The 12,539-nt window shown below is 40.5% G+C and overlaps 1 protein-coding gene across 1 annotated transcript in view; it reads left to right on the top strand.

The window, feature by feature from the left end:
- Window positions 1-12,539, top strand: part of KIF4A (kinesin family member 4A) — a 120,047-nt gene that overhangs the window by 26,488 nt on the left and 81,020 nt on the right. Inside the window, exons 8-9 of the mRNA XM_041000782.1 lie at window positions 8,390-8,506; window positions 9,120-9,295. Coding sequence (XP_040856716.1) covers window positions 8,390-8,506; window positions 9,120-9,295 — 293 coding nt within the window. The remainder of the gene's footprint in view (window positions 1-8,389; window positions 8,507-9,119; window positions 9,296-12,539) is intronic.

Genomic DNA, 12,539 nt, shown 5'->3' with positions numbered 1-12,539 from the left:
TTTGTACCCTCCACTCCCTGTACCTAAAGTGCCTTCCCCCTGTCTTCACATGGCCAACTCAGTTGTGTCTTTTAACACTCTGATGTTAAAGCTCTGACATCATCCCCTTGAGGAAACTGCATTTGATTCCCTCTGGTGTCCCCACTGTGGACTAGGTGCCCCTCATTCAGGGCCCATCTTTGTCCCTTGTGAACACTACCCCAGCCCTGTGTGACAGCATTCCCTCCCTTGACTCCCTCAGTGCACAGCTTGGATTCATCATTGAATCTCTAGGGCCTGGCATAGCACCTGCCATGTTGTAGGTCTTCATTGGATGCCTGGCCTCTTTCTCCCTTTTGGTCTGGCAGGCAACACCTGCTAGTACTTCAAATCATAACTCAGATGCACCCACCTAAGAAATTTCTTCTCTGGGTCAGGGTCTTTTCAGAAATTGACCTTTCAACTGTATTTTTTCCCTTAAGATTTTATAATAAAAATTTTCAAAGTTACTACAATATAGAAAGGTTATACAAGAATACCCAATACCCAGCATGTGGATTCCACCATTAATATTTTACTATATTTGGTTTATCACATGTATATCCACTCATCAATCAATATTCTTTTTTAAAGCTTTTGTTTATTTATAGAAATGGGACTAATTTCACATATTTCTCATTTTTCAATCACTGGATTAACACTCCATTAGGTAAAGATATCAACACATGGCAAATATAACAAAGTATGACAAAAAAACAAAGGCTGTACACTATAATCAAATCCCAGAATGTTGCTTTCACACCTATAAATTACATTTTTTTGTATTTGGTGTATTATCACAAATTTTTTTTAAAAAAATGATATTTGTGTTTTGAGGACGGCTAATTTCACTAACCAAAATGGTTTTCAGTTATATCCACATCATTGCAAAAGACAAAATTTCATTAATCTATGACTGAGTAGTATTCTGTAGTGTATATATACCACATTTGCTTTAGTCAGTCATCTATTGATGGGCTTCTGGATTGACTCCATTTCTTAGCTATTGTGAATTGACCTGCTCTAAACATAACTCTCATATGTGATTTCATTTCATTTGGATAAATTCCCAGGAGTGGGATGGCTGGGTCATATGGCAGATCTATTTTCAGATATCTAAGGTATCTCCATACTGTCCATAATAGTTGCACTGGTTTACATATCCACCAACAGTGGAATAGAGTGCCTTTTCCTCTACATTCGCATCAACATTTATTATTATAGTACATTTTAAAGACTATTAGTGTGACAGTCTATTAGTCTGTTAGTATCTATAGCTTTGTGTTTGTTTGAAAGACAGATTTACAGAGAGAAGGAGAGGCAGAAAGATCTTCCATCTTCCGGTTCACTTCCCAAATCACCATAACAGCCACAGCTGAGCCAGTCTGAAACCACGAGCCAAGAGCTTCTGGACCTCCCACGTAGGCACAGGGTCCCAAGGACTTGAACCATCCTCCACTACATTGCCAAGCCATAAGCAGTGAGCTGGATGGGAAGTGGAGCAGTCAGGACATGAAACAGTGACCATATGGTGTGGTAGTGTCACAGGCAGTGGAGTAGCTGGCTATGCCACTGTACCAGTCCCTGCTTTAATTGTTTGATTGCTCTAGCTGGCCCGGCGTCGTAGCCTAGTGGATAAAGTCCTTGCACATGCCAGGATCCCATATGGGTACCAGTTCATGTCCCGGCGCCCCCACTTTCCATCCAGCTCCCTGCTTGTGGCCTGGGAAAGCAGTCGAGGATGACCCAAGGCTTTGGGACCCTGCACCTATGTGGGAGACCCAGAAGAGCTCCTGGCTCCTGGCTTCAGATTGACTCAGCTCTGACCATTGTGGTCACTTGGAGAATGAATCATCGGACAGAAGATCTTCCTCTCTGTCTCTTCCTCTCTGCATATCTGACTTTCCAATAGAAATAAATAAACATAAATAAACATAGGTCCCTTATGTTTCCATATGAATTTTAGCATCATTTTTCCTTAGATCCAAAATGAATTTTGCAGGTGTTTTGATTGAGATCGTATTGAGTCTGTAAGTCCATACTTTCAGTATTATAGGCATTTTGAAAAATTAACTTAAACAATCCACAAACATGACAATTTTGCGACTTTTAGTGGCCTTCTGTTTCTTTAATGTTTAATGTAATTTTCATTGTAGTGATCCCTCATGTCCTGTGTTAAATTTATTTCAAGATATTTAAGTTTTTTTTTTTTTTTTTTGGCAGCTGTTGTTATAGACTGTTCTTAGAAGTCCTTTCTCAGCCACAGCATTTTTTTTTGTGTATACAAAGGCCATTGGGCCATCTTTTGTGAAATAAAATTGCACAACCTAATTAGCAGTTTATAAAGGCTTTAGCAGTAAATAAAGGCTTATTTTATTTATTGGACAAGCACGGGGAGATAGAAGAGAGTTGGAAATGGCAGAGGGAGGGGGTCTTTAAAGCATTGGCTCATTCCCTAAGTGGCTACAAAGGCTTGGAGTAGGCCAGGCTGAAGCCAGGAGTTCCCTTCTGCTTGAATGCAGGGATCCAAGCACTTGGGCCATCCTCTGCTGCTTTTTCAACTATATAAGCAGATAGCCAGAAGGGATTTGAGGCAAGCTGGACTTGAACTTGTGTGAATATAGGTGCCACAGGCAGTAGTTTAACTTGCTATGCTACAACACTGGCCCTGGCAGTTCTTATTTCCCTGTCACCCATGTCCAACGTAGTTCTTCACACATAATAGCTGTTCAATAACTGTTGAGTACTGAGACAAATGAACATCAACCTTATTTCTAGGATATTAGTACATGTCATATCCAATCTTTTTTTCTCACCTAAGACCCCTGATTTCCATCCTCTGCATTCCATTTCCACAGCTGTAGTCCTTAAGAGGCCTCTCACCTGAGCTGTTAAAAACTTAGTTTCTTAACTATCAGTTTTTACTCCGAAATCTACTTTGCAAATGATTTCAAAGTAGCATAACTAAAGTCCAACCTTGGTCATATTTACTCCCTCTTTAAAACATTTCGTTTGTTTCTCTTCATCCACAACAGATTTTCAGTTGCCTTCTTTTTAAATCAGAGGAACTGTGTTTCTTTTTTTTTTTAATGAAATTTTATAACAAATTCTAACCTTTAAAATAAATTTAAAAACAGATTTTAAACTCATGTAAATATATTTTGTAAGTTCAAAGTTATAATATTAAGTCAATCTTTAAACCATAGGAATATTATAGCTATTTTATGATCATCGTTTCTTTCTTTATGTTAACTTGAATATAATAAAATTTTCCATTTTAAAAAAATTCAATACATCCAACAAAGGATTTGTATCTTAATTGTATTAATATCTCCCCAATCTCAGAAGCAAAATGAATCCAGTTAGAACATGGACAAAAGACATTTAACACTTATTTCACCAAAGAGGATATTACAGTTGCCAACAAGCCCATCAAAAGATGTTCAACATCTTATTCATTAAGGAAATACAAATAGAAGCCATAAAAAGCTACCACTGCATTGCTCTTTTCAAGGATGACTGGTGACAATATTATTTGCTGATGAGACTATGAAAAAATTGAATCACTTATATACTGCCAGTGAGAATATAAAATGGTGCACCCACTCTGGAAATTAGCCCAGCAGTTACTTACAAACTTTAACATGTGTTTACCATACGTACAAGCTTTGTACTCCTGGTCATTTATCCTGGAGAGATGAATATGTGTGTTCACACAGTAACCCGTAGATGAAAGTTACAGCTGCTGTAATTGAAAACAGCCTAGAATTGTGAGGAATCCACATATCCTTCAGCAGGTGAATGCTTTAATCGGTATACCCATGTCATGAAATACTATTCAGCAGTATAAATGCAGACCTACCCCACTTCCTGCAGTGTTCCTTCTTCATTATCTCACCATCTAACCTATCCTCCAACAAACAGCAAGGATGTGTCAGCCTGACTTCCTAAATCAAACCAAATACTTTCCTGATGCCCAAAGCTTTATTTTCCGTGCCTGTTGAATACTTGCAATGAGCTATGCCCACATGGCATTGCATAAAAACACTGAACAGTCCTGGAGTCTCTTCTCACGCCAAACATTTGAGTCCTTTGTTCGTTGAACGTTTAATGTATTTATATGTAATTGTGAGACTATGCTAGGTATTAGAGATAACAAAGATGAGTAAGTCATAGTCCCTACTCTCAAGAAATTAAAAATCTTTTGTTTTTTTGCCATAGTGAACAAACACCCAAATCTATTGGGCAGTGTTCTCAACCTTATTACTGTTTGATCTGTTCTCAGTCGTACAGAAAACTTCTGGTTGTGGAATTGTATTTGGAGATTTTTCTCTAAAGTCATCCTTGCTCAGAACATTTAAGGCTGATGCTGTTTACTCCATCCTTGTCTAGAGCTTACTGTTTTAATGCCTTATTTTTGCTGAATCGCAACCTATCTTCTGATGATTTCTTTCCAGAGAGACATTGAGGTCTCTTAGCTCCTTTCTATTTCAAAGCCTTGACTCCCATTCAGTGGAGTGGGGAATAACTCACTTTATCCATAAGTCTTATGATTTTATGATTCTTTTTTTTAAGATTTATTTATTTTATTTGGACAGATATGCAGAGAGGAGGAGAGACAGAAAGGAAGATCTTCCATCCACTGATTCACTCCCCAAGTAGCCGCAACAGTTGGAGCTAAGCCGATTTGAAGCCAGGAGTCAGGAGCTTCTTCTGGGTCTCCCACATGGGTGCAGGGTCCTAAGGCTTTGGGCCATCCTCTACTGCTTTCTCACGCCACATGGAAAGCAGGGCTGCCAGGATGAGAACCAATGCCCATACGGGATCCCGGTGCATGCAAGGTGAGGACTTTAGCCACTAGGCTAGTGCAGCAGGCCCAATTGTATAATTCTTGCTTAGATCATACTAGCTATAGATTGACTGTTCTCAGGGTTCATCTGGAGTTTTGTTTTGTTTCTGCATAAAATCAAAGGTGGAAATTTTGCTGAAAGCCTTCAAAGCCTCAGTCATCTCTTGTTTATGTCTGAATGGGATGTGGACCGATAAGATCACACAATGTTCTGTTTGGCTTAAAAGGAAAAGAAAGGAATGGTCTGATACAGAGAATAGTACAGATATTGGCAAATAGGCTTGATAAATCCAAACAGGCTCTCCTTTCCCATTTGAGGTAGAATAAATGGCTCTGCAAAATGGCATCTCTTTCCATTGGCAATGAACGAAATGAAAGGAATGGTTTCTTTAGAAAATTGTTTTTGTTTTCGATTAGGGAGATTTGAATATGCGTGTAGACTGAAAGGAAGGAATTCATGAAGAGAAAATAAGATCTAAGTAAACGAGGGGGAAGTTCAAAGGATCCTGCGTCCCAGGGAAAATGGAGGAAATAGAGACATAGGCAGAGGCAAAAAGCAGAGCCCTGCAAATAAAGGCAATTACTTTGAAAGAGGAAGGAAGAGGAAATGAGTAACAGCAAAGGAAAGAGTACGAGGTGAGGAGAGGGCAGACTAGGGAGCCCTGAAGGATCACTCTCATCTTGCAAAATGTTCGGTGAAATCGTCTGCTAATAAAGAGGGAATGTAGCCCCCCAGTCTTGAAAATGATGAGTTTTTCAAATAACTGCCACAGTGAGTTAGACTAGGTTAGGTGGAACTGAGAAAGAAAGAACTGTTAACTGCTAAGGATGCAGCTAAGGTCACATAGCATGCTTACGATGGATCCAACACATTTAGTTATGCTAGTTCTTCAAGACTATAGCCTCCAATAGGCCCATGTGTGCATGTGTGTACCTGGACATACACGCAACTGGTTTAATCTATGGTTAGGACTTGATATGGTGGGAAGGCATCAAGGCCCTGAACCCTGTGAACTGAAATGACTGACCACCAGGTTTAGAATAGGTACTTTTAGGACAGGAAGAGCCTAATCTACTGAGAATGTTATAAAATGTCCTTAAACTGGTGGTGACAATAAGGGTTAAAAACAGGATCCATGAAGGATGTAGACAGGAATTTGAGGTTTGAAATCTTGTAAGTATGATAATTTCAGGTTATGATGTAATACTAAGTATGTCTCAACAAATAAAAGGTAAAGTAGAGCTTACAGTAATGTCGTTTGTGTCAATCCATTCGTGCTGTTATAATACCTTAGATGACCTCATTGATGAACAGAAATGTATTGCTCATGCTTCTAGTGGCTGGGATACCAGCACTAGCCTAGCTGGGACAGATATTTTGGTGTAGCTACACTTCTGATCCGGTAACAGATGGCCTGGAAAAAGCAGTGAGAGGTTTGCTCCACGTGTTTGTTTCCCTGACACTCACATGGGACACCCGGATGCAGTTCCTGGCTCCTGACTGTTGCCTGGCCCAGCGCTGGCCATTTAGCCACCTAGGGAGTGAACCATTGAATGAAAGATTGAATGAAAGATCTCTTTGTTTCTCCCTACTTCTCTGTGTAGCTTTGATTTTCAAAACAAACAAGTAAATCTTAAAAGGGGTCCTGGCTAGTGCCCTCCAGGACCTCATAAGCCATTACAGTACCATCCATGGCAGCAGAGGCTGTGGCCTTCCTCAATGCCCTACTTCCATGAACTTAAACATGTTCGTAGAAAATAGAATATAAAAGGTTTGAGAGTAGGAAAAATTCTGAAGTTTATGCATATTTTTTTTTCTCATAATGTGTGTGTTATTCAGCTTTTCATCACTATAACAACTACACAAGAAAAGCTACTTCTCGAGGAAGAAAACTTTTATGGGCTCATGGTTTTATAGGGTCCAAGATCAGGGAGCCTCACTGGTCTGGCATCTGACAAAGGCAGTGGGTAGCAGAAGACATGCAAGAGGAAGGATCCCGTGCGGACCCAGGGACCGGAATGGGCCTGACTCAGTCTGCTGTAAGCAACCTCTCACAAGCATTGCCTTCCAAAGAGCATCTGATGACCTCCCATTAGGCCTACTTTCTTTTTTCTTCTTCTCTTTTTTTAATGTATTTATTGGGAAACAGACAAGAAGAGAGAGAGACAGAGAGAACACTCACTCTTCTATTTACTATTTCACTTCCCAAATTGCTACAATGACTGGAGTTCAGCAGGTCTGAAGTCAGGAGCTAGTCTCCCACGTGGGTGCAGGGACCCAAGCAGTTGGCCACCCCACATTGTTTTCCCAGGTGCGATAGCAAGGAGCTGGATCAGAACTAGAGTAGCTGAGTCATGAACTGGCACCCATATGGAATGCTGGTGCTGTAAACAGTGACTTTACTCATTGCAACACATACTGCATTTTGCAGTACTCTTTTATCTAATATCTTATTTAAGGATAGACTTACCTCGTTTTAATATTTTTAGAGAAAAAGAAACAGAGCTCCCATGCACAGGTTTGTCTTCCAAACATCTGAAGCTGCTGAGATTGCACAGCATTGAAGCTGGAAATTCAATCCAGACCTCGCAGGTGGCAGGAGCCCAAGTGCTCGAGCCATCCCTGCTGCCTCCCAGAGTCTGCATTAGCAGGAAACTGGAGTCAGGAGCTGGACTAGGTATCCAATCCAGGTACTGTGATGTGGCGAACAGGCATCCTGACCTGTGTCTTAACCACTAAGCTAAATGCCTTCCCCAGATTTACCTCATTTTATAAGGCACTTACCCCAGATCATGTTGCTGATCAGTGACAGAGCCAGGATCAGACCTCAGACCCATCTGACACCAAAGCCATACATTTAGCCATTATACTGTATAATCTTTCCACAGATACTTTAATGGGGAGGTAGGTTCTTTACTGGGACCTCAGAGATTAGTAAACTGTTTAAAAAGCAAGCCTTGCAATTAGGTGGAAAAGAATTTTACCTTTTTATAGCAAAGGGGACATGGATTCTGGGATGATAGAGTATAGGACCTGACTGAAATCCTAGGTTGGAATCTCAGACCCACTGCTTACTTTCTAGAAGTGGCCTTAAGCAAGCCATTTAACCTCTGAGATAAAGGTAAGCTGAGAATGATAGTAAAAATAATAACAGGATGGCAAAAATTGGGTTGAAAATTATCCAGTTTCATGGCTTTCATTTAAGGACTGTGCTAATGATTATAAAAAGTAAATAATTATACAGATGGTGGTTGTCATGGTGATACTTATCTGTCTGCTTTGTTTCCATGGCAAAGGGTGAGAAGTACTAATGTTCTCAATTGTGCATACCCACCCAACATTTGGACTTTTGTCTTTTAAACTTTAAGAGGCAGTCTCACAAGTGAACAGGGTTAAGAAATTTCCTTTCAGTTGATGACAATATTACTATAGAATCTTTTTCTCAAAATTTTCTCAGCAGACCGTGTCAGTATTTATTAGATGCTTTACCAAGCGATTTAAATTCTGTTTCCTACTGTTAGGTATTAATATTAATCGAGGCCTTCTTTGCTTGGGAAATGTAATCAGTGCACTTGGAGATGATAAAAAGGGTGGCTTTGTGCCCTACAGAGATTCCAAGCTGACTCGACTACTTCAAGGTAAGCCCAAAGTGCTCCTAAATATGAGAGAATAATTCAGAATGATAGTGCTAAGAAAGCAAAGACACAACAGGTTAAAAAGCCAATTGTTCGTTGATGATGGCTTCACAGCTGTCTAATTGATACATACAACTGTTGGCAGTAAGGTTTCTATGATAATAATAGACAGGATGTCATCATATAAGACTTTGAGAGCCAAGAAATGTTCAGAGTGCCAGCTGTACTTCGTACTTTATACCTGAAAATGAACTTGGTTGCTTTTTCTTTAATGATCAGCACTGCCAAATAGAATTTCCTGGAGAGTTACTCTTCTTGAGAGGGCATCCTAGGATGTTTTACCCCAGTAGTGGCTCTTATGTTACTGGGGCCAGGCCCTAGTTTTAACTTGGTTAACTACTGAATCGTAGTCTTGCTTATGAATGGGAACACGTGTGATAGGCTCCTAAACAATATCATTTCACACATCAGAAATCTTTATTTTGTATTGACACAGACAGCAAAGAATTTTCATGTATCTCTTTGTTTGAAATCATCAACCCAAATGGACAGCTTTGCTTGCATCCTACTTTTTTGGTTTCATTTCCCTCCATTGTTCTTTATGGTTCTTTTTCAGATTCTCTGGGCGGTAACAGCCATACTCTTATGATAGCCTGCGTGAGTCCTGCTGATTCCAATCTAGAGGAAACATTGAATACCCTTCGCTATGCTGACAGAGCAAGAAAAATCAAGAACAAACCCGTTATTAATATTGATCCCCAGACAGCTGAACTTAACCATCTGAAACAACAGGTATGAAGAACTTAAACTTATGTGGGAAAAATTACTGATATGTGAACGGGATGATGGAGCTTCTTATTGGAAATTTTGAGATGTTGGTTAAGCATTATGTTAGTTTGGGGGCCTCCTAAAATAACTCCTGTTATCATGTTCACTGTCCATTTCAGATTGGGATGAAGAACTGAGCAGTGAAAGATGAGGCAGTAGAGGTAGACAGAGGCTGAACCCTGGGCTCCTTATATGACTTGTTGAAGAATTTAGAATTCAACCCGACAGCAATAAAGACCAGGATTTTTGAGAGGGCAATATGATGGAATGTGTATTTCAGGGAGATCACCCCAGATAGTGTAGAGAAAGTAGGTGAGAAGTAGGCATGACTAGCAGTAGGAAAATAAATTAGGCTGCTCAAATAAACCAAATGAGAGTATGACCTGAAATAAGAACAGTAGCAGTAGCCATGAAGAGAAAGGGAAGAATAAGAGGGGGGAAAAAAAGAAAAAAGAATGTATAGGTCTTACTTAGTGATTCTGATGTGGGAAAAGAGGGGTGAGTGGAGTCAAGGTACTCAAGTTTCTTGCTTGGATAACTGAGCAAATGATAGTGCTAATCATTCAAATCAGGGACTACAGGAGGAAAGACAGGAAAAAAGCAATGATGAGTTCATTTTGGGGCATTTTAATTTGAAGGGCTTGAGGGTCATGCAAGTGGAAATAGTCAAAGGAGGCTGGCTAGCTGGGTTTAATAAAGAGTGATGAGGTGAAGGTAGAAATGTGAGAGTCATTAGCATTTAGATGGTATCTGAAGCTATGGAGATGAGATCCAAGAGTGTCTGACACATTAAAGGTACTCAACAAATGTTTGCTGAATGAGTGATTGAAAAAGCAAACAAGGTCAAGATCAGAACTTTGGGGAACTCACATCTAAGAAATGACGAAAGGAGTGACTAATAAGGAGTAGACAGAAAGAATACATGGGAACCAAGTAAACATTTCATGGAGTGGGGTCAAAAGTATACATTTAAGGAAGTGTAAATTAAGGATTGAAGTGTGTTCCTGGATTTTGATCAGCAAGGGGTCTGTCAGTGACCTTAGTGAGAAAACGGTCAGGGAATAAGCGAAGGTCACTGCTGACAGGTTCTTTCTTCTTTTCTTTTAAAAGATGTATTTATTCTTATTTGAAAGGCAGAGTTACGGAGAGGAGAGACATAGAGATCATCTGCTGGTTCACTCTGCAAATGGCCACAGTGGCTGGATCTGGGCCAGACTGAAGCCAGAGCTGGGAGTTTCTTCTGGGTCTCCCATGTGGTCAGGGGCCCAAGGACTTGTGCCATCCTCCACTGCTTTTCCAGGCACACCAGCAAGAAGCTGGATTGGAATTGGAGTAGCCAGTACTCGAACCAGCATCCATATGGAATGCTGGCACTGCAGGTGGAGATTTAGCCTGTTCTGTCATGACACCATCCCTGACAGGCTCTTTTGTCAAGAAGGCGAGGCAAGAAAAGAATAGGCTGGTAGCCAAGGATCAAGAAATGCGGGTCTCTGTCTTTAATATATGGAAGAGACTTAAATGATTTAAAGAGCCAGTAGGGAAAGGCTGGCACTGAGACCAAGGACTAGTTTCATAAGTAGCTGGTATCCTAAACACAAAGAAAGATTTGCTCCAGGCAGTGAAGATGCTATCTGTTCCCAAGGCTAGAAGAAAAGAGGTTAGGTTAGGAAGAATACACCAAGGCTACTTTGGAGGGGGGAGGGGAAAGGAAATGGAAGGATTTTCAGCCCAATCTTCTCAGTGGGATAGAATGTAAGGTCATCAGATTGTTAAGTAGAAGGCAAAGGGGTGGCTTGCAAAGTACATACATGGTCTGAGATCGTTGTTACAGGTGTGGAAGCGGTAGCTGATTAGGAGCTATCAGTATGACTGGTTGTGGAACAACTCTGTTAGCCTTGGTAAGAGCCAAGCAGATGGGAATTAAGTATATACATTTTTGTAGAAGTCAGTTTTTCTTGCGTTCCAGCTTCTAGAATACTCTTTCCACTGAAAATCTAGCATTTTCCTGCTGCCCAGACCTACTCCTTTCATGATATTCCTCCACTGTGATAATACTGTTAAATGAATTTCTTTTCTCTTTTCTTTTCCATTAATACTTCCTCTCCTAGTGGCCACAGTAGAGGGCAAAATGAAATTATAGAGATGTTCATTTTAATAAAGAAAAGTTTTACAATCCATATTGATTTTTTTCGTAATATTCATTTTCTATCAATATTTCTTTTAGTTCTTATTTATTTGAAAGGTAGAGAGATGGATCTTCCAACCACTGGTTTACTCACCAAATGCATGCAACAGCTAGGACTGGGCCCAGCCAAAGCTATGAGCTACCTCTCAGGATGTGTATTAGCAGGAAGTTGGAATGGAGAACAAAGCTGGGATTTGAACCTAGGCACTTTGACATGGGATGTGCATGTCCAAGGAGTTTCTTAATCACTGCACTAAATCCTGCCCCTTTGTGAACTTTGGCCAGGGACCCTTTATATAAGTAGTGTATTTGAAATTATCATTTACATGTTAAAAATACGATTCTCAGAGCTGGCGTTATGAATCAAGATTAAAGCCACCAGCTTCAATGCCAGAATCCCATGTGGCTGCTGGCTCAAATCCTGGTTGATGAACTTCTGCCAATGGCCTGGGAAAAGCAACAGAGGAAGCCTAAAGTGCTTGGGCCCGTGTTATTCATGTGGGAGATTTGGAGGAAGCTCTTGGCTTTGACCTGGTCCAGCCCCAGTCATTGTGGCCATCTGGAGAGTGAACCAGTGGATGCAGGTTCTTTCTTTCTCTCTCAATCTCTCTCTCTCTCTATCTCTTCCTCTCTATCTGTAACTTTGTGTTTAATATTTATCTTATTTTTGTTCAAAAGCCAGATGTAGAAAGAGTAGAGACAGAGAGAAAGATCTTCTATACACAGGTTCACCCCCAAGTGGCCGCAACAGTCAGAGCTGAGCCAAACCAAAGCAAGGAGCCAGGAGTTTCTTCTCAGTCTCCCATGTAGGTGCAGGGTCCCAAGATTTTAGGCCATCCTTGACTGCTTTCCAAGGCCACAAGCAGGGAGCTAGAAGGGGGAAGCAAAGCAACCGGAATGCGAACTGGCACCCATATGGGATCCTGGTGCATGCAAGGTGAGGACTTTAGCTACTAGGCTACCACAGCGGGCTCTCTCTTTCAGGAAAATAAATAAATAAATGAAACTTTTCCCCAAAAATAT

The sequence above is a fragment of the Ochotona curzoniae genome, unplaced genomic scaffold, assembly GCF_017591425.1.
Source record: "Ochotona curzoniae isolate NIBS_2020 unplaced genomic scaffold, NIBS_Ocur_1.0 contig_1274, whole genome shotgun sequence".
In the NCBI taxonomy this organism is placed as follows: domain Eukaryota; kingdom Metazoa; phylum Chordata; class Mammalia; order Lagomorpha; family Ochotonidae; genus Ochotona; species Ochotona curzoniae.
The sequence above is the reverse complement of the archived record's forward strand: the minus strand, read 5'-3'. Positions and strand labels throughout refer to the sequence as shown.